We start from the raw sequence: 21,851 nt of genomic DNA on the forward strand, positions 1-21,851 counted from the left end.
CTTTTACCATTCATGCATTTACAACGAATTTCATTGTAAATATATGCGTAGTAAAAGCATATAAAATATAATGCCATGCGTTATAATGGCATTGCGGAGTCATGGTACTTTCGTAATGAAAGTATGCGGAGTGATGGTATGCGGAAAGAAAGTTGCTGATTAATGGGTGTTTACCCTCCCCCGGTAAGTACATTGGTGGCACGGCGGCCCACATCTCCAGCAACATACTCATATTTTTTCACCACCCATTTGAAAAATGCACAGGTCTCTCTCATTGATGGCCAGCACCGACATACACTTTTAGACACACCTCCCGCCAAAGGTTCTAGAATTGCGAACTTTAGAGCTGGGGAGCTATGTTCGAATCTCGGCATCAGCTCAACATCCTGTGATTCCAGGCAAATCGCTTTGTCTCCCCATGCCTACCACAAATGAATGTGTTCTTCTGTAATGCAAATTGTGCTCATGCCATGTTGTCGAGTTTACGCTATATAATATTGCAAGGAAAAATAAAGTAGGGAAACTCGAGTTCACACACTACTGAACGCATACTCTTAAGTGCATCAGCAGTGCACTGTGAATCGGAGCGTTTCACAGGCCTGTCACAGATAAGAATTGCTATCAAAACGAAATCCTACAAAACAATATACTACTGGCCGGCAGCAATTCATAACCAGACAACGTCGGGACGGGCTGCTAGTAATTTTAATAAATTCAAAAGGCCTTGACAAGACCTAAAAAAGGATGAAACCTGAAGGTTGCCCATAGTAATTACCAGTGACTAAGGTTAGTGTAAGCTTTACGTTTGGTATCTTTCATGTCGTTACACCCCTGCATCACATCATGTTCCGGGTCACATAACATTGTACAGTTGTCGAGTTATCATTGTCTTGCTCACACCAACATAATTACTGAATGTCATGTGTTCATACCCCTGCCTTATGTCCTTGTGCACTACCGTGTGCGTTCTCACCCTTTGGGTTGGCAGTGTGCGCGGTCATGTGCCATGTCACGCTCATGAATGACTCGTTGGTAATCGTTGGCTCGTGCTTAACTTACCAAGAATGTTCTCGTGCCTCAGGAGGACTGTGTTGTAAATTTCAGTTTCCCGAAACCATGACTGCTCGTCGCGAGAAGAGAAGATCTTCACTGCCACGCTCTCACCCTGCCACATGCCTCTCCACACCTCTCCATACCTGCCTTTACCTGTGGGGTGAGAAAAACATGGCACATGGTGTCCGCGGCTAACGACTGAAACATACAAGTAAGCATTATGCAAATGCTGATAATATATAAGGCAAGTAATGGATTATAAATAAGCCACATAGTGTGCATCTTGAGTTGCCTCCATGTACATAATTTGTGCAAACCAAATTATATTGCACTCCTCTCTATCCATAGTACCTAGACTGACCATTTTCTACCCCTTCGGTCTGTCCGTAGAACTAAATCTAACTATGTGCTATTCCACGCCTACGACTGTCATATCAAGTCACCCAATATACCCCTTTGTGCCTTTGTCGTATTAAGTAGGACTATTTTCCGCTCCTTGCTTCGAGGTACTATGCCTTACTATATACCACTCACTGTCTCTATCTGTAGTACTCGGACAGTCAATATACCACTCCATGCCAGTGTCTGTAATACTAAATCAGACTATATTCTACTTCTTGCCCCTGTCCCTTGAAGTAAGGCAAGGAAAATGGTTAGACTTAAGGCCTGGTTTAGACTGTGGTTGCTCTTTCAGGGCGACCTAGTTTTATACTCTGTTGCCCTGATGGAAAATTGCACTCTAAATTTAGAGATTTCGATTGCCGCTGTGGACAATTCTTAAATTGGTAGAAACTGCCTCCACAGCAGTTCCTGTCAATGTATCGAAAGTGTGCCATACGGCTCCATAGACATGATGGAGATGTACAACACACTTTCAATTTCTTTTTTTACTTAAAAAAAAAAAGTCCCAAAACTGGATTTTCTTTTTGAAAATAAAAAAAACAATGAGCCACTCCCCATGGACTTTTTCTCAATGGTGGGAGGCATTGCAATGATATTTCATTATTGCCTTGGTAGAGGGGTGTGTCCGTGGGGTACCCCTCTCCGAACACAATCTTACCCCCAGTAGCTCAACCTTTTTCCTAGCAGCTTCTAGAAAGTAAAGGGTCCAAGGGAAACCATCCCCCGGGGCCAGAAGTGTAAGTTGGGCAGGCACATTGCCTGCCACTGTGCCTATGTCTGGGGTGGGTGGTTTGTGCAAACTTTTTGTCTCCCCTGCCCACGAGGAGCTTGGGCAGGGGAAGTGCCCAAGCAGGAGCAGAAGAATTGCTCACTCTTTGTGCAGCAGGAGCACAAAGAAGATGCCAGCTCTCGCGGAGCACTGGTAGTACGCAGGGATGCTGTGGCCTTGGAGCATCCCCCGTGACACCCAACAAATAAGTGCCTAAGTCTGTGGGTGCCCTAGGTGGGCTTGGGCCACCCACATCAAATAAGAAAAACCAAGAAGGCACAAGGCGCAAGACCACAGTAATGAGCGTAGCAGAGATCCATTCATTGTTTTTGCACAGAAACGGATGAGGAGTGCCCCATAATGCCCCTTGAGGAGTTTAAAATGTATCTTTTTGCATCTTGTGATGGCCCAAAAATACATAGGGGCAACACCAAAGTTTCCAAAGAGTGTTGTGGGGGCTGCAGGGAGGGCAGCAGCCACCCATAATGCCCCATATAAAGGTCCTCTTTAACTTAAGTATGCTTGGGTTTTTTGTCCATGACTCCCTGAGAAGTTTATCACTGTTTAAGCATTCTTAGAGCTGGAGCTTTTGCTCTTGAGCTCTGGAGTGCCGGGATCTCTTTTGGTTGATCATAAGGCTTGCATTTTGTGGCCTGTTGACTGTAAAGAAACATTCTGACACACATCTTCAATTTAAAATGCGTTATTGACCATAATGATATTGATCATACAACGTGTTACCATTATATTGAAAGCTATCAAAGATTAATGGTAGGCTTATGATTTTAATGGTGGTGTAATATTGAAACATAACATGTGGCTGATTTTCCTAATGTGGTACATCCTGCCAAATCAGGCCTTCCTTATGTAGAATGGCACCCCTTATGTTGTGATGTGGCATCTGGTATAGGTGACAGGGGGATAATATTATTTATTAGGGTGTATGTAAAAAAAAGTGCATTTTCTTTATAAAAGAAAAGGCACTGACTGGACAATGATTTATTGAGTATTTTTGTTGTGTTCCAGCGAATTGGGATTACTAGCCCACACCACTTCCCCTGAGAAGCCAATGGACTGCTCTGCTTCGGGGAACATACTTTACAACGGAACTTTTACAACGTGGTACCGTTACCACGCAGGTTTTACAACGAACGTCGTAACAACGACTTGCGCTGGAGGGCACTGTAGGATAGGGAATAGTTCAATTTACTATCCAAAACCTTCCCTACTATCCACGGGGACTGGAGTTGGAATAGTAAATTAAACTATTCCACTATCCAGCGCCCCCCAACGTAAGTCGTTGTAACGACTTGCGTTGTAAAGCCTGCGTGGTAACGGTGCTCGTGGTAATACCGCGTGTTGTACCGTCATACATCCCTCTGCTTCACTTCCTTGAGAGAGTCAAGTGCCACAATGGGTACATGGTTATTAGTAAAGTAAATAGAATATTGTGGACTTTTTGCTTGTGAAAGGCTCCCATCATTCACAGCTATTAAACCAATTTCTTACAACATTTCTTTCTCCGATGTCTCTTCAAGAAATTATACCTCCCTTGCACCATCCCAGGAAATGAGAGAAGCATGAACAATGCACCGAAGGATGAATCAACAATAATTTCGTGATATCACGTATCACAGAACTCGAAGTCATGACTTTGGGACAGATTTTGAGTTTGGAGTACAGGGTTCTCTTGTCAGAAATGCAACAGAGTACCTTGTCTGCCAAACGAGTGGATCGTAAGCTTTTCGTTGGCGGAGCCCTCATTGGCTTTGTCAATGAAAAGCTTCCTATGATTGCCCAATGTTGCATGAGCCATCCTAAGAAGGGCATTACACCTTCTGCCCTGTTTACAGAGGATGCTGTAAAGTCTTTTTTTTCTGGCCATCGCTGCAAGGAAAAACCTGGCAGTAAGGAACGGAAAAAAAACCTCGACTTCTTGGGCGAAAACTCTCAAAGAGGAGACCATTCGTTTTTTGTTTTTCAAATAGTAGTCCGTCAGTGTGGAAGACCCTGACAAACGAAGTACCATCTGCTAAAGTCTAAATCGGGCTTAAAATGCCAATCTGCAGTACTTTTGTGTGGGACTTCTGCTTTTTGCGAAACTGAAGTTTATTGTGTGTCAAGCACTGTACAGCTGTCTTTTGTTTATTATAAAGGAAGGAAAGAGGAATGTATGCCCGGGTCCCATGCAGCAGCACGCCGAGAAGAGTGTCGCGAAATTCTCGTGCTATACAGTGTCATAGTAAGGGATGCCATCAGGAGGTAACATTTTATCTTTCTGGACTCTGGACAGTGCAGTACCAGGTCCCTAGAAGCAGGGGCGGCTCTAGGCTCATGGCGGCCCTGGGCAGGGAGCGTAGGTAGGGGGCCCGGAAGAGGGGGTCCGGGCGGGGCAGAGCGCGGAGGCCATTGAAGAGGGGGGGGGGGAGGGGGGGTTAGGGTGTTTGGAAGTGGAACAGAGCCAGAGGCCGCCAAATCCCTGCCAGGGGCCACCACGCAAATATGTATCCATCCTCAGAGGATTATTATATTAAGGCTATATATTGCCGTGGAGGCCCCTGGGGTTTGGTGGCCCTGTGCAGGTGCATAGCTTGCACATGCCTAAGCCCGCCCCTGCTAGAAGGGAGGTTTCCTACAACATAACTTTGTGTTACTCATCATTCATATTCTGTTTCTCGTTGAGTAAGTGGCCTGGACAACCATCTGCCACAGGTTGTCAGAAGATGGACATCACCAATCAGAATAAAGTGGTTTCATAATGGAGACCTGACAAACTTCAAAACCCTTAATTGAGAGTTTTTGGACTTGTGTATGGCCTCCTACTTTCACCGGGGATCACTCCCCTGACACATCCTTATGAGCTTAACAAAGGGCGGGGCACTGTTACAGAGTGAGTGATGCCAGAAGTCAAGCACTCACTAAAGGGGAAAGAAAGGAGAGAGAGAAAGGGAAAGGATAAGGTGCTGGGTCTGGGACTCAGTGGAAAGGCAAATCTTGTCTCTTGTTGCCCTCACACACCCCAAATGATGTCATGCTTCATCATTCATGCAGCACACATAAAAGCAGCAAACAAGAGGAGAAATAATACATTTCTCCTCGTTGTGCCCTGTTAAAACAAGGTTTTCCCTGGTCTTCATTTTGGCGCAGCCGCATATTTACGCGACCCTTGTAAATATGGGGCAGAGTCAAAATCAATGGGTGTTGTGGTGGAACGCCCACCACTACACCCATTGCCCACCCGTTTCATGCTAAGTGTAGCGTGAAAGGGGGCCTTATTTACAAGGCACCGTTAAGCCACGTTAAGTGGTTTGACGCTGCCTTGTAAATAAGGTAAGCTCAAATCGCTGCCACAACGTCCGAAAAAGTGACGTTATGGTGGCCAATGGGGCTTGTAAATATGCCCCTCTGTTTCTCCCTTTCTGTGTTGAAGTTGGCTTTACAAGCTTTGCATTTTTAACCATCACCCTATATTCACACATCGTATTCACACACACACACACAAGCACGCACGCACACATACAGACGACACACACCTTGCACTGGGTCACACCTCCTTGACTTTGCATTGTGTTGTGATATGAAGCCCCACTCGGTGCAGGATAGAGGCTTCGTTGTGCCTTCCTTGATAACGTGTTGTCGTGCACGATGCACACATAGTCGGCGAGAGGAGACTTGTGCAATGTTAGCTCGGAGACTGCGCTGGAATCTTCTGCTACCTTAACCCATCCCAAAATTTGCCTATGGTGTTGCAAAATCTCATTTCAGCCAGTAACTTATTGCACAAAGTACCATATAGAAATGATAGTACAGAGGTGTATATTTACACAGTAATGGCGGAGCATTGATGTTGAGCACAAAATGCTAACACCACGCTCCGCCTTTCCAAAAACACAGGAATGGACTGTAGTTACAAAAATACAGCACATCCCTGCGTTTTCCCTAGCGCTGGCGCTAAATTAATCTGCCCAGCACCAACACAGGCACCCTTGCACCATGGTGCATGGGTGCCTGCGTTGAGGAAATGATTCTTTATGTGCAGGGAGGGGCCCCTTGCTTCACATAAACAATCACTAATGTTGATTTGTAACTCCTATGTGTGCTGCACACATCGAAGTGGCAAATTATCATTTTTTTTAAATGATCGTTTATGTGCAGGAAAGGACACCTTCCTGCACATAAACAATCATATATGGCGTTTTGCTGTTTCTATGTGTGCTGCACAATCAGGGCCGGACTGGGAACCAAAACCGGCCCTGGCAAAGTGCTCGGCCGCCCCCTCCCCACTCGGGGGAGTTGGAGGTGCCGCCGAGCGCTTTGCTAGGGCCGGTGTTCGGCCGATTTTGTTGCAGGGTCGATTTTGCAACTATGCTGCAAAAATGGCCCTGTAACAAAATCGGCCCCCAGGGGCTCAAAACCGGCTCCCACCCTTGTGGCGCACCGGGGGATTGCCCGGTGCCCGCTATAGCCAGTCCGGGCCTGTGCACAATGCAACACACATTGAAACAGCAAAAACGGGGAGCAATTAAGCATTTATCCTCGATTCACCATGTTAAGACCAGGTTTTTCCTGGTCTTAATTTTGGGTCTCCCTCCTATTTACGCTAACCCTTGTAAATAGGGGGCAGCGTTAAAATCAATGGGTGTTACAGCAAAACGCCCATCGCAACACCCACTTCCCACCCCTTTCACGCTAAGTGTGGTGTGAAAGGGTGTCTTATTTACAAGGCGACGTTAAGCAAAGTAAAGTGGCTTAACGCCACCCTGTAAATGATGCGAAGCCCCTATCGACACGGGAATGTTGTTAAAAGTGATGTTCCTGTGGTGATAGGGGCTTGTAAATATGCCCCAGAGTTTTTAAGTCGAATAGCAATATGCGGCAAACGGGCTTTGTATAAACCTGCAGTAGTTTTGTGTTTGTAGTCATGTACCAAAGGGCTGCTGGTGTATTTTGTGCAACAGCGGCAACAGCTAAATGCATACTCCTAGCACCTCCTCTCAGCCCTACCTCCCAAGGTGCAGCGAGTGTGTATGTGTATGTATGTATGTGTGTGTATGTATTTGAGCTTGTAAAGCGCACTGCTACCCGTAGGTTTTCTGGCGCTGTATAACGCTGGGGAACCCGTCCTGGCTTTCCCTGTGAGATGGTCCTACTGGGCACCCCCAAGGTGAAGCCAAGCATCCCCGGTGTTGATGGGGCCGTTTGTGGAGATTAAGCAAGGTATTGCCCAGAGTTGCTGAGTGGGACCCATGGTTAGAGTGGCACAGAGGCAAGATTTATCGAGCCTGCTGACATTGGGCCAACACCCTGTGTGGCCCAATACACTGTTACATTTGGAGTTGAGGTGGCACAGTGGTTATGGCTTCACTGGTCCTACTAAAGCAGGATGACCAGGTCTGATTTGCACATCACTGGTCTCTGTCTGGAGTGGGCAACAATGCAATGGACTGGAATGTGGCCCAGAGTATTGACTAGTGGCTGACTCTAAAGGGGCCATCTGGTGAAGAGAAATAAAAACAGCTCTCTTTATCCAGTTCTGCATCACTAACAATCATCAACAATAATTATTCCAGAATGTTCCTTAGTTTGGTGACACCTGTTGGGATTTTGAGACATACTGTGACGTCATTCACTGGATGACACATTTAAGCCAACAAGCATTTCTCCTATCACTATTTTGTTTAGTTTTAATAGTTATCAAGTCATCAAATTATATTGCATTTTACGTGAGAGAGGACTTTTGAACTGACACTAATATTTCTGGAACTTGCACACCATATTGAATCCTAATTTGCTTCTGTCTCTACAATGAACAGTTATGAATAATAGAAAGGTCTCTCACCCACGCACTCGACGAGCGTGATCTGCCGCGCCACGGTCCTCTGCACCAGGAAGGGTAGGCCGGAGCCACTGCCCGTGGTGCAGTTGTCTTCCAGAAGGTCCTGCCAGTTGCAAAGGGGACATCTTAAGGTTTTGTATTAGGTAGAATAATAACTTACAATTATTATACAATCGATGAGTATGGCAGATTTGTCAATATGCAAGGGGTGCTCAGAAAGCGTCAATGTCGTATTGACTGGACAAGAACACACCCGCTCAGCCACATACTAAGACATTTAGTCACATCACATTAGAACTATTATATTGATATCATTTAACAAGCAGATTCACACCACAATAATGACGTATGGCATAATTGGGGGTGAATGTCTGAAAAGTTTCAGCGCTCCGTCCATAAACTCTTTGTGTGTGCTCGGTTCGCCTAAGTGTGGCAGGGTATGCTCAGACGTGGGCCCCTTGCTCACTTTGCCACTGGATTCAAGCTAGCCGGGCTGATATGGGGTGTTATCCTGAAACCGGTCCCAGGATGCTTTTTTTCCGGTCCAGGGAAGACCTGGCTTGGCAGTTCGGGCAGGACTGTTCCCATGAGGCACAGGGTCAAAACTGATTTGCATATGGCTGGGTCCAAACTGGGGTGGCGGAGTGAGCTAAAGAAAGATGAGGGATTCAACCTGAGAACTGTGACTGGGGGTGAGTGTCTGAAAAGTTTCAGCACTCTGTCCATCATCTCCTTGTGTTTGCTTAAGTATATTTATGCCATGCAAGTTGTAGGTATATATGGTACATTCCGGGAAAAAGCATTCCAGTAAATAAAAAACCCAGACTAATGGCCTTATTTAGATTTTTGCGGACAGGATACTCCATCAAAATTTGATAGAAATTTTGTCTGCCATATTACAAGTGCCATTGGCTATAACCAGGGACTCACAAATGATGCTTTTCTATGGCAGCAGTGTTTTCCGCATGATTATGGATTTGCTGCATTTGTCACCTACACAATCCTCTGCTGCAGATTTAAAAAAATAGTTTCTAGCTCAAACGGATCAAAAATTAATAAAAACATTACAAAGTACTTTTGCGCTGTGGATGGCAAACAACCAGTCGCGGTCGGCAGTGGGAGTTCCTGCAGGGCGGTGACGTGGGGAGGGGGAGGGGCAGGGTAGGGGGTAGTAATGTATGGATTACGGAGTTTAACAGGTAAGTAAACATATAAATAAATAAAACTAATTTCGTTGCGCGCACTGCATTGCTTTTGGTGATGCAGTGCACCCAACTAAATTCATTTTATTTATTTATATGTTTACTTACCTGTTAAACTCCGTAATCCATACATTACTACACCCCACCCTGCCCGTCCCCCTCCCCACGTCACCGCCCTGCAGGAACTCCTACTGCAGACCGCGGCTACAAATAACAAAGGCTTACTGGTCATTTTTCAGTTGCTTATTGCTGTATTTGGCTGTTGAACTAGTTCTAACGTGATGAAGTCGTTGCACAGACAGTGTTACGAGATGTAAACAATTACGAAGCATTGCTATAAAAATGTGCTGCATTACGCTGCATAATTTGTCTTTCCTTGCTGCATAGTTTGATCCACCTTGCTGTATAGTTTGGTTCTCCCCTGCTGCATAATTACAGTGACCCTGGTTATAACACTCTTGCAATGTGGTGGATGGGACATAAGCCACATTGTATGTGACGAAGTATCCCATAGGCCAAGCCCTAAGTAGACTTCTATCAACCAGAGTGCACGTCAAATTCCATGTCATTACCACAAGACACATTCATTCATGTCATAAAACAATGCTTAATGCCCCGGATCCTTTCTAGATTCACTTCCACAGTTTTAAAAACAACTCAAGAAATACTCGCAAGAGCCAGTTATTGTGAATGGATCTCACCACACTGATTTAACCTGTTGCGCTCTTGTTATGGTTATCTTTCTTTTAATATTTCACATGAAAAAAGCAACACGAGTCATACATGTAAATCCCGATTGCACTATGCTATTTATGATGATTCACTCATTCACCACTAATCCTTTTTGGGTTCCAGAGCAGCGTACTACTCACTGAAAAGCTCTTTGACGCCTCATATGGAGTAGTAAGCGCTATATTAATGCAATTACAATTATTGAGTGATAGAAGAGGCATCGTGACCTACTTGATTCATAGCCTCCCTGCACACTCAACAATGGTAATAAATATGATATTTACAGTCATTTTTGAAGGAGGTGTGGGGCATCAAATTCCATGAGAAGTTTCCCCTTTCATATATCATGACCCATTCAATATTGGTAATAAATAGCATAATACTCTCTGCACATTTCTCTTTCTCACACTTATTATGCGTTTAGGCAATTCCATTGTACGACTATCAGCTTTTGAGGAATTGTTATTTTTCTTATTCCACATATCATCGTACATGTTAAAAAAATTCTTGAAAGCGCTGATATTCCAAGACACTGCCAAGTCATAAGTGTGCAATGCACAAATAGGACAACAGGTCACGACTCCAAAGCATATGCTTAAAGTGCAGTTTTCTTGTTTTTGGCTTATGCTTTAGATAAAAAATGAATATGTAATTCTGCCTAGAGAACCTATTTTATAAATGGATTATTATAGTGACGGCCGGTGCAAGTAAGTAGGAAGAGGTGGTGGTGGTGGGGGGGGGGACTTGGGAGCGACAAAGGACAACGTGGTAAACTAAAATGAAAAAATAAAAGAAAACCACTTACCTTGCGCTTGCCGCATCGCAGTCTGCTGTACAATAGGACAATCCAAAGTGTCATGGTAGGAATGATCTAAAAGCTCCCATGGTATTTTACCAAAGGCAACCAAGCTACAAACACATGGAATGCACACCTACCATGTGACATAGAGCAAAAGCTACAGGAGTGTGTGCTATTACTGCTCACTACTTTCACAACATTGGCACCCATACAGGCAGCAACAAGGTTGCTGCAACACAACCAGACCTCGTGTCAGTACCTCATGATTCACCACCATACACTCTTCCAATCAAACATCTAGGTCCACCAGTGACTTGGCCTGACAGATTGAGGGCCAGACTAGTGGCAGCTTCAAGCTGTAATAATACTAGATAATGTAACATAACTTGTCTTGCAGCTGTTGACTGTGGCTCCCAGCAAAGCTTGGAGAAGAACTCACCCCCAGTGTGCTGTCACCAACAATGGACGCCTTCAGTAGGTCTGGGTCTCCAAGTTCGCTGAGTTGGGCCAGCAGGCGCTTCCTGCTCCGACATCTTTGTTTCCAAATGAAGAGAGCGATGAGACTAGTCACGAGTAAGAAAACTAGCAGCGGAAGCAGGATGGCCAACAGAAGGTTCCTTGCACTGGTGTCAGGAGGCAGGTCCCCCAGCACTTCAAAGACAAGAGGAAGAAAGTAAAGAGGTAAATATCAAATGCTCTGGATCGGCTCTCCACTGCCTGTGCCCCGACTACTCATTCTGAGCACCGCTTCCGCTCAGCACAGGCTGCAGCCCATAAACTAAATCTTCTGTCTTCCACTTGTTTTCTTTTTCCACCAGTTATCAAAAACGCCAGCATGCATTGCACTATAACTAGGTTTTCATTTCTGATCCTCACCTTAGACTTAAAGTAAAAATCCATGCCCAAGTCTCAACTGAGTATCAAAGGGGGTGCAGGCCCACATAATGATTCTGCCCCAAGCTTCTCATTTTGGACTGAAACTTATTGAAGCAGATATAAATGCCTGGAAATTCCTCTAGTCATGAGAAAGACTTCAAGAGGTTCTGTAGGGCTGACCTACAGCTGTGTACCAGACCTCCAGAACACCTGGATGCACTCGCTTCTACAGCCATGATGTCTGATAAAAATTTAGGCCAATGGGCAGTAGCGTAGCACTTCAAACTGGAGGCGTTCTACCAAAATATCCAGCTTTTTATGTAGACTTACACTTAAACGACTGCACAGTACTGAACCCCAACATATCATCAGGTAAGTAGATGTGGTGTCAAAAATACAAAGTCTATTCTTCTCATGTATGCCTCCCCTGACAAAATGTTGGAAGTAGATATTCTGGAGTCAAATTATTAGGAGTTGCCCAACCTATTCCATGGACTGGCTTTCTTCTGCAGCATGCATCTAATTCTGGAGCTCACAGGACAGGGAAGCGCGCCAGTTCTGGTCAAGACTGCTCACCATGGATGCTGACTTGGAGGTCCCTGTTGCAGTCTGGTGAGCGGCAGCACTTCGTGGCCGCCACGCCTTCGATGATGCTGTTACAGTGGTTCTCGATGTTTGAGTTGTAGCAGCCCTTCCGTTCAGTTAAAATCCCAGAGTCTTGCTGTACACTGACAAAGCACGCTGCCCCGAGGCAAAGATTCCCAGTGCAGTAAGGATTTTCGCAGACACAGGTAAAGAAGGATATTTCTGTAAACATGGAACAGAGACAGACATTATTTGCTGGAGAGCATTTCTATATGATCTGGAATTAAAATAATTCACACAATATAGCAGATCCGTTGTTTAAGATATTGATGGCTAAACCCAATCTTTTTTATTAGGTAAGATTGTATGAGACTGACGTGCACCAATGTACAGATTAGGTAGTACGGTATGGTTCTGTACCCCATTATCACAGTTGAAATATTGACCAATATATATGTATCATGGCTATAATATGTACTTCTAAATATTATCACTGTGGAATTAATATTAGTAAATCTACACATATCTTCACAATACTATCTGAATCAATATCATTCTTTCAATATATGTAGTGGCTGATATTTCAGGAGTTCCTTTTATCTGGCACAACCAGAAGATATCAACGCTCTTATTTGGTATCACATGGGGAACGAGGAAATGAAATACTATTCTGTTTATTCTGTTGTTCCTTGCATTGTGCCCCTGTATATTTTATTTTTTTCGGTCAATTCGGTCAGTCCCGCAGGGCTCAGCCCTCAGTCCTCTTTTGTTCAACATCTACCTGGCCCCCCTCTTCACGCTCATTGCCAACTGGGGTGTTCAGGCAATTTCTTATGCCGATGACACCCAGCTGGTATTCCCCTACACAGAAATGACACAGGAATCTTTTGCAAATTTCAAAGGCTGTCTCCAGGACATTGCACACTGGATGAATACCAACAAACTAAAATTAAACGCCAATAAAACCGAAGTCATCTTCTTCGGTAAAGGCCCTGTCCCAGCCCCAGAGCTATGGTGGCCGGTGGAAATGGGTCCCTCACCCTTGCCCAGTCACTCGGCAAAAAACCTTGGAGTGAGATGGGATGATAAGATGTCTTTCTCCTCCCATGTCCAACAAGTGGCCGGCGGCTGCCTAAGTAAATTAAGAAACCTCCGTAAATTTCTTAAACTCCTTCCCGAGAGTTGCAGGAAAATGGTAGTCCACGCAACTGTCACTTCACGGCTGGACTACGCCAATGGTCTTTACCTGGGCCTCCCTAAATTCTTAATCCATAGACTGCAGGTAGTTCAAAATGCGGCTGCGAGGCTGCTACTGCGAATTCCATTCAAACAGTCAGTCTCTCCGCATCTTCGAACCCTGCATTGGCTGCCTGTCGCCAACCGGATAAAATTCAAAGCCCTGACACTCGCGTTCAGATCTCTGCATGGCTCCTGCCCATTCTACCTAAAAAAACGCCTTCCTAGGTATACCCAACTTCGTGCATTACGGTCTAATGACCGTATCCTGCTGGCTGTCCCACGAGCAAAAAAGGCGCGCCTTGGTGGTCGCACCTTTTCAGCAAATGTCTCTGTGCTATGGAACTCCCTACCTCAAGCAATCCAGCAGGCTCCATCTGAACCCTGCTTTAAGAAGTTGCTAAAGACTTGGCTCTTCTCTCAGCCTCGCTAGGTCTCCCTCTCCTGCCCCTGGACCTCTGTGGTACGTGCCATTCTTCTAGCGCCGGGACACCTCCCTGTGAGGTAGCTGTTCGCGCTCTATAAATCACATTATTATTATTATTATTATTATTATTAATTCCGTGTTAATCTTTTTTTCCCTTACTGTGCTGCCTGCTGCTAGCTCCCCCCCAGTTCCCACCTAAATCCGACCACCCCTGACCCCCCCGCCTCCCAGCTGCAAGTCCCGCCCCCCTACTCTACTTAATGGTGGCCGCTGCGGTGGAGCGCTAGCAAGACCCCAGACCCTCGGTCTGAGATCTGCTCTTCCCCAGCAGCTCCTCTGTGCCGTGCTCTGCCTCTGACCCCACCAGACAGGGTTTGAGACTCCTTGGTGCCCGGTGCTACGTTTTTGCCCCTGGTCGCGCAGGTATTGGCATTTTCTTCCTCTTGTTGTCATCGCATTGTGCCCTTGTATTTTTTATTTTGTCTCCGTTCTGTTATTCTGTTTTTTCTGTTGTTCCTTGCATTGTGCCCCTGTATATTGTATTTTTTCAGTCTATTCTGCGTTATTCTCTTTTTCCCCTACTGTGCTGCCTGCCATTAGCCACTAGCTCCCACCCCTGTTCCCGCCTAAATCCTCTGCCCCCGACCGCCCCACCTCCCAGCTGCACGTCGCCCCCCCCCTCAACTACCTAATGGTGGCCACTGCACGGTCACACAGCGGATGTGCGCGGCGGGGCACCTAAGGCAAGCCCGTCTGCGCCCGTCCGCGACCTGAACATGACCAGTGCCAGGAACCCTGGATCTGCAACCACCTGCCATGACGACACCACCACCCTCCTTGCACTCAACCCCAGAAAACTCAGAGACTGCCAATGGACCTCACCAAACACAAACCTCGGCCAATTCTCCTGCCTCCACTGCAGCCAGACCTTCACCACCACCACGGCCACCAACACTCCAGACGCCAACACCGGCGACACCATAAGGTGCATCCTCCTCAATGTACGCACCGTACACAAACACGGCATGGAAATCTGGAACCTACTCGACTCTCTCTCGCCTGATATCGCCTTCTTCACAGAAAGATGGACCAACGCCTCCTCCGTCCCCGACAACAACAACGCAATCCCGGACGGATACAAGATCCAGAGGAAGGACCGCCCAAACCACCCAGGAGGAGGTCTTGCCATTGCCCACATCACAGATTTCATCGCACCCCACGCCATCGCCTTAATGGACTACATACTTATTGGAGACCTGAATTTCCAACTCGACAACCCCAACAACCACCACACCACCACCCTCCACGACAACCTTGCCAACATCCGACTTAAACAACTTGTCACCACACCAACCCCCAGAGCAGGACACATCCTCGACCCCATCTTCACCGCAGATAAAACTTCCACTTCAGCCACACAATGCAACTGCCATGGACCGACCACCACTGCTAACACTTCACAGTCGAAAAAACACAAGGCACCCAAACCTGCCCCACACCCACCACGAAGGAACTAAAGCAAGGTTAGCAACGAGCAACTCCACTCCACCCTCAACCGAGACGACCGCATCTGGGCATCCAACGCAAACAGCGCAGCCAGAGAACTCCACACCCTGATCCGCAACTGTGCAGACGAGCTCACCCTGCTTCGCTACCACGGCAACAGACCCCACCACCTCTAAACTCAACTTCCAGAAAGGAATGCAAAATGACGCAGTCTGGATGACCAACAGCTGCCTGAAACTCAACGCCGAGAAGACAGAAGCCCTCGTCCTTGGAACCACCCCCTCAGCATGGGACCACACCTGGTGGCCAACCGCCCTCGGAAGCCCAGCTTCCCCCACAGACCACGCCAAGAACCTCAGCATCGTACTCGACTCATCCCTCACCATGAACCGACAGGTCAACGCCGTCACCTCCAGCTGCTTCAACACACTCCCAATCTTCCGAAAGACCTTCAAATGGATCCCCCATGAGACAAGAAAGACAGTTACCCACACACTCATCACCAGCAGACTGGACTATGGAAATGCACTCTATGCCGGCTTCAACAAGTCCCTACTCCGCAGACTCTAGACAATACAGAACGCCGACGCCAGACTCGTCCTTGACATCCCCAAGCACAAACACATCAGCCAGCACCTATGAAAACTCCACTGGCTCCCCATGGAGAAAAGAGTCACCTTCAAGAGCCTCACCCACACCTTCAAATGCCTACACACGAGCCAAAATACCTTAATGACAGAATCAACTTCTACGTACCAAAGAGAAACCTCCAATTTATTAACCTCGCTCTGGCCGAAACCCCGTGCATCCCCAGAGCCGGGGATGGCAGAAGATCCTTCTCCCACATCGCAGCCAAGACCTGGAATGAGCTACCGGCAGACATCAGATGCACCCCTTCCCTGAACACCTTCAGGAAGACCCTCAAAACCTGGCTCTTCGGTTAGGCGGATCTGCTGACCCCCCCCCCCCCCCCCCCACCACTTCAGCGACTTGAGACCCTCACGGGTGAGTAGTGTGCTTATAACCTCCTGATTGATGGAGTCATGGAAACATCCTTACAGGGTTAATAAAAGCATGCCCGGGGAGTGAACCATGCTCCGATTGCGGAGTTTTCCGCACTCCACGCTCCGCAAATCACATGCTCATGTTCCCCAACGTTAAGTCGGCAAGCAAGGAAAATCCACCTCCCAGCGAGAAATTTCCATGCTTGCTCGCACACCCCAACATTAAGTTTGCGAGCTGAAGCGAGAAAAACCCACTTCCCGGCGAGATTTCTAAATGTGGGCAGTCAGATTTCTAAATGCAGGCGAATGCGAGTGGTCACGACCGCTCACGTTGAGAAACCTTCAGTTAGCATTGAGAAAGTTAGCGCTTGAGTAGAAAATCCACTTGAGCGGCAGAAAAGAAGCAGCGCCCACTTGTGCTACACATGGTGCAGTTCATTTAGATTTTCCAGCACAGGACAAACACCCGGTGCTGAAGATCAACACAAACAGATGTAACCAAGTGCACACTGATGCTTGCGAAACTGCACGTTTTATGGTCACTTTGTGGAGTTCCGCGTAGCGGAACTCCCCGAACTCCGCCCAGGCGTTAATAAAAGAAGGTTCCATAACACTCATTAATGAGATTCTTTGTGGTATAATTAATGTATTGCTTTTTTCCCATTTCCTTATTAGTTTTACAACATACAACAATAACAACCGGTCGGGAACCCATCCCGGTTCACAGAGCAAACACATTGGAGTTACATTGTCCTTCCCGTCTGCCCCATAATCCAATATCCAGCATTATAATAAGAATGCACGTCATCGTGTATTTGGCATGTTTGTGTTAAATTTCATGAAAGACCTTGTGTGTTGGAGTCCAAGTAAGCAGTTATGATGAAGTCGAGGGAAATCATGTTGGAGTCCAAAGACGCTGTTGTGTTGTATGCTAAGGAAGCTGGCATGATGGAGTCCAAGCAAAGATTTGTGCTTGTGTTGGAGTAGCTAAAATTGGATGTGTTGCGGTCCCAGGAAGCTTTGTGCTGCCTTCCTTGGAAACAGTTGAGTCCCAGACGCATTGTAGAGTGTTAGCCCTAGCATCTGTTTGTTCTAGCATCCTAGATAGCAGTTGCGCTAGAGTCTCAGGAAACAGTTGTCATAGAGTCTATGGAAATAGTTGTGGTGGGGTCATTGAAAGAGGCTGTGTAGCAGAACTATGACGTTTTTGAGTCTATGAAAGCTGTCTTAACGGAGCCCAAAAAAAGAGGTGTTTATAGTCCATTGATGTGGTTTTGTCTAAGTCCACTAAAGCAGCTGCATTGGAGTACATTGAAGCTGCTGTATTGGAATCCATGAAAGCTGCTGCATTGGAGTTCACAGAAGCAGCTGCACTGGAGTCCATGGAAGCTGCTGCATTGGAGTCCATGGAAGCTGCTACATTGGAGTCCATGAAAGCAGCTGCGTTGGAGTCCACGGAAGCTGCTGCGTTGGAGTCCTTGGAAACTGCTGCATTGGACTTCATAGAAGCAGCTGCATTGGAGTCCATGGAAGCTGCTGTGTTGGAGTCCATGGAAGCTGCTGTGTTGGAGTCCACGGATGCTGCTGCGTTGGAGTCCACGGAAGCTGCTGCGTTGGAGTCCTTGGAAACTGCTGCATTGGACTTCATAGAAGCAGCTGCATTGGAGTCCACGGATGCTGCTGCGTTGGAGTCCACGGAAGCTGCTGTGTTGGAGTCAATGGAAACTGCTGCATTGGAGTCTATGGAAGCTGCTGCGTCGGAGTCCATGGAAACTGCTGCATTGGAGTCCATGGAAACTGCTGCATTGGAGTCCATGGAAACTGCTGCATTGGAGTCCATGGAAGATGCTGCATTGGAGTCCATGGAAGCTGATGCATTGGAGTCCATGGAAGCTGCTGCATTGGAGCCCATGGAAGCTGCTGCATTGGAGTCCATGAAAGCTGATGCATTGGAGTCCATGGAATCTGCTGTGTTGGAGTCATGGAAGCTGCTGCGTTGGAATACACGAAAGCTGCTGCGTTGGAGTCCATGGAAGCTCCTGCATTGGAGTCCATGAAAGCTGCTGCGTTGGAGTCCATGGAAGCTGCTGTGTTAGAGTCCATGGAAGCTGCTGCGTTGGAATCCAGGGAAGCAGCTGTTTTGGAATCCATGGAAGCTGCTGCATTCGAGTTCATGGAAGCTGCTGTGTTGGAGTCCACGGAAGCTGCTGCATTGTAGTCAATGGAAACTGCTGCGTTGGAAACCATGGAAACTGCTGCGCTGGAGTCCATGGAAACTGCTACATTGGAGTCCATGGAAACTGCTGCATTGGAGTCTATGGAAGCTGCTGCATTGGAGTCCATGGAAACTGCTGCGGTGGAGTCCACGGAAGCAGCTGCAATGGAGTCCATGGAAGCTGCTGAGGTGGAGTCCACAGAAGCAGCTGCGTTGGAGTCCACAGAAGCTGCTGCGTTGGAGTCCACAGAAGATGCTGCATTGGAGTCCCTGGAAGCTTCTGCGTTGGAGTCCATGAAAACTGCTGGATTTGAGTCCATGGAAGCTGCTGCATTGGAGTCCATGGAAGTTTTTGCGTTGAAGTCCTTAGAAGCTGCTGCGTGGGTGTCCACGGGAGCAGCTGTATTCGAGTCCATGGAAGCTGCTGCGTTTGACTTCATGGAAGCTGCTGCATTTGACTCCATGGAAGCTGCTGTGTTGGAGTCCATGGAAGCTGCTGCGTTGGAGTCCATGGAAGCTGCTGCGTTGGAGTCCATGGAAGCTGCTGTGTTGGAGTTCATGGAATCTGCTACATTGGAGTCCATGGAAGCTGCTGCGTTGGAGTCCATGGAAGCTGCTGCATTGGAGTCCATGGAAGCTGCTGCATTGGAGTCCATGGAAGCTGCTGCATTGGAGTCCATGGAAGCTGCTGCATTGGAGTCCATGGAAGCTGCTGCATTGGAGTCTATGGAAGCTGCTGCGTTTGACGCCATGGAAGCTGCTGCGTTGGAGTCCATGGAAGCTGCTGCGTTGGAGTCCATGGAAGCTGCTGTGTTGGAGTTCATGGAAGCTGCTGCATTGGAGTCCATGGAAGCTGCTGCGTTTGACGCCATGGAAGCTGCTGCGTTGGAGTCCATGGAAGCTGCTGCGTTGGAGTCCATGGAAGCTGCTGTGTTGGAGTCCACGAAAGCTGCTGCGTTGGAGTCCAGGTTAGTGATTGTGAATGTCAAGGAGCCACTTTTGTTGGAGTCCACGGTAAATTTCTGCCACCTTCCTGTGTCCAAGAGAATCGTGTTTAAAAGCCTTCGTACTTGCCACCATGCCCAGTGTGTAACTGATACTCTCTCTATCCCGCCCCATTTCACCAGGTATAGGACTGCTGGTGCTCAGTCCTCCAATGACTATTTCTTGAATGTTGCATCAATCAGTGAATCAAGGAAAGGTGGTAGGTCATTCTCGTGGCTCAGTGTGTGGCTCATTGGTAATCTGCAGACTTCGTGGCGCAGCAGATTTTCAGTTAGGATAGCTCCATGTAACATTATTTTGATCTGTTTTTTCTTGAATACTGTTTGGGAATCCCATCTATCTACGTATATGAGTGCATGTGAGATGTTAGATTCTCCTAACAGTAATGGAGCTGACAGTATGGACGTTGCCTTGTCATCACTATAGCTGTTTTTCTGCCATGATTGCTAAAATTATGCGAAATTGAGCTATTAAGTAGGATATGGCCCTCTGTCTCTAACAGATATGGAAAACAGAAGAATTGCGCGCACAAGATCAGTTATTTCGTGTAGTTCAAGAAAGAGAGGGAAGTTAATGAATGCCCCAACAGGAAAAAGCTGCACAAACTATTTTGAAATTCCAGGAATCTCTTGAGATGGACTCAATGTAAGTGGATGTGATAGAGCCCAGGCATGGGGTTCTATCGATGTCCTCAAAATCTGTGCTGGGATCCATGGATGTGGCTGCTTGGAGTCACAGAAACCAATTGTGTTGATCACACAGCAAGCCCCCGTACCACAGGCCATTGAATCTCAGTTATGTACTCGAAAAGGGTGTGGTGGGGGGGGGGTGGTACTCATGACCTGTGCTTTCGGTATCCCAAGCTATATAAAGCACTAAAGAGAATTAACGGGGGTTTATTCTGACTGAACAACATTTTTGAGTAAGTTCATTCCAAGTCGTCCAACATGGCCGATCCTTGGGGCCAAGTGCTCCCTCAGGGAGCAAGAAAGCCCCAAGGACACACGTCACATGATGCATGGAGGGGACATATCCAGGAAATGGATGCAGACATGGAAAAATAAAAGGTCAGCCGTCCCTTTGAGCCACCGGCGAAGGGATTGCAGGGAAGAAACAGGAGGCTCTAATTTTTCGGCACCAAGTACTGACAAATTAATCACCATTCCCATTGATTGGGGGGAGGGGCACAATTCACCTTACAAGAGACTACATTCCCCCGTTAATAATTAATACATTTTTTTCTGAGAGGGGATTTTATTGTGATTGCTACTCTAGAACCCTACATCACCGACATCGAAAACCTAATTGTGCCAAGGTTCTCACTGTTAAGTGTGTGACTACAGGGAAGCACTCCCCTGATCCCTGCATTGAGAAAAATGTCCTCAACATTCGGGTAAGCATGTGATATCCGCACGAGATGCTTGAATACCACCCATCTCTACACGTTGTGTGCTATGCTTCACTGTGTACTGTGTGAAACAAAACACGGTGTGTGTGTGTTTGCATGAATAAATATGTTCTGCTGGGAAAGAAACCTGCATATTTGTTGAAAAGCGATTTATACTCTGAACACAGAAAATTTCGTGTAGATTTCCAATAGAAATAGCACATAACATTTATGCTATGTTGTATGTTGTTTTGTATTGTAGGCGTGTGCAGTATTGTCTCTACATACATGTGTTGTAGTGTCTCATTATCAAAAATGTCTCACACTAAGCCAGAGACTTTACATCCTGATGAAGCAACCGACCCATACAAGCAAAACAAATCCAGCCAAAATATGCTAGTGCACTAAAGACGGTTGGGTCGTTAGACCCCATGTCAGTTAATACCTTCACCACATTTTAATCCAGTCAGGGTAACGTAGAATAGAGTGACCACAGTGGACAGCTCTAAACTGTTTTAAGTTCCTTCGATTCTCTAGCCCCTAACACTGCCTTTAAAAAACAAAAAAATCCTTGCCCCCACATCATCTGGTCGAGACCATGCGAACACCATCTGCGGTCCGGGTGTGGGAAAGCCCGTTGAGGAAGCAGGCCACAAATTGTGGGTGAGGTATTTTCATTTCCCAGAGGAAACTCTTCGGGAATTTCGAAGGCAAACTTGTGTAATTGTAGCCCCATTCTTTCTTTTTACTGATGTCCATGGAAGCTGCCAACATGCAACCTTGTTTGTGGTACGTGTTGTGTCCTGCGAAACACGTT

The 21,851-nt window shown here is 46.8% G+C and overlaps 1 protein-coding gene across 1 annotated transcript in view; it reads right to left on the minus strand.

Moving 5' to 3' along the window:
- The window catches only part of ACVRL1 (activin A receptor like type 1), a 183,519-nt gene that overhangs the window by 41,712 nt on the left and 119,956 nt on the right, over positions 1–21,851 (minus strand). Inside the window, exons 3-6 of the mRNA XM_086963787.1 lie at positions 12,246–12,476; positions 11,233–11,444; positions 8,064–8,163; positions 1,060–1,206 (exon numbers count right to left, since the gene is read on the minus strand). Of these exons, the coding sequence (XP_086819913.1) occupies positions 1,060–1,206; positions 8,064–8,163; positions 11,233–11,444; positions 12,246–12,476 (690 nt within the window). The remainder of the gene's footprint in view (positions 1–1,059; positions 1,207–8,063; positions 8,164–11,232; positions 11,445–12,245; positions 12,477–21,851) is intronic.

Source organism: Lissotriton vulgaris, chromosome 1_1 (assembly GCF_964263255.1).
Source record: "Lissotriton vulgaris chromosome 1_1, aLisVul1.2, whole genome shotgun sequence".
In the NCBI taxonomy this organism is placed as follows: Eukaryota; Metazoa; Chordata; class Amphibia; order Caudata; family Salamandridae; genus Lissotriton; species Lissotriton vulgaris.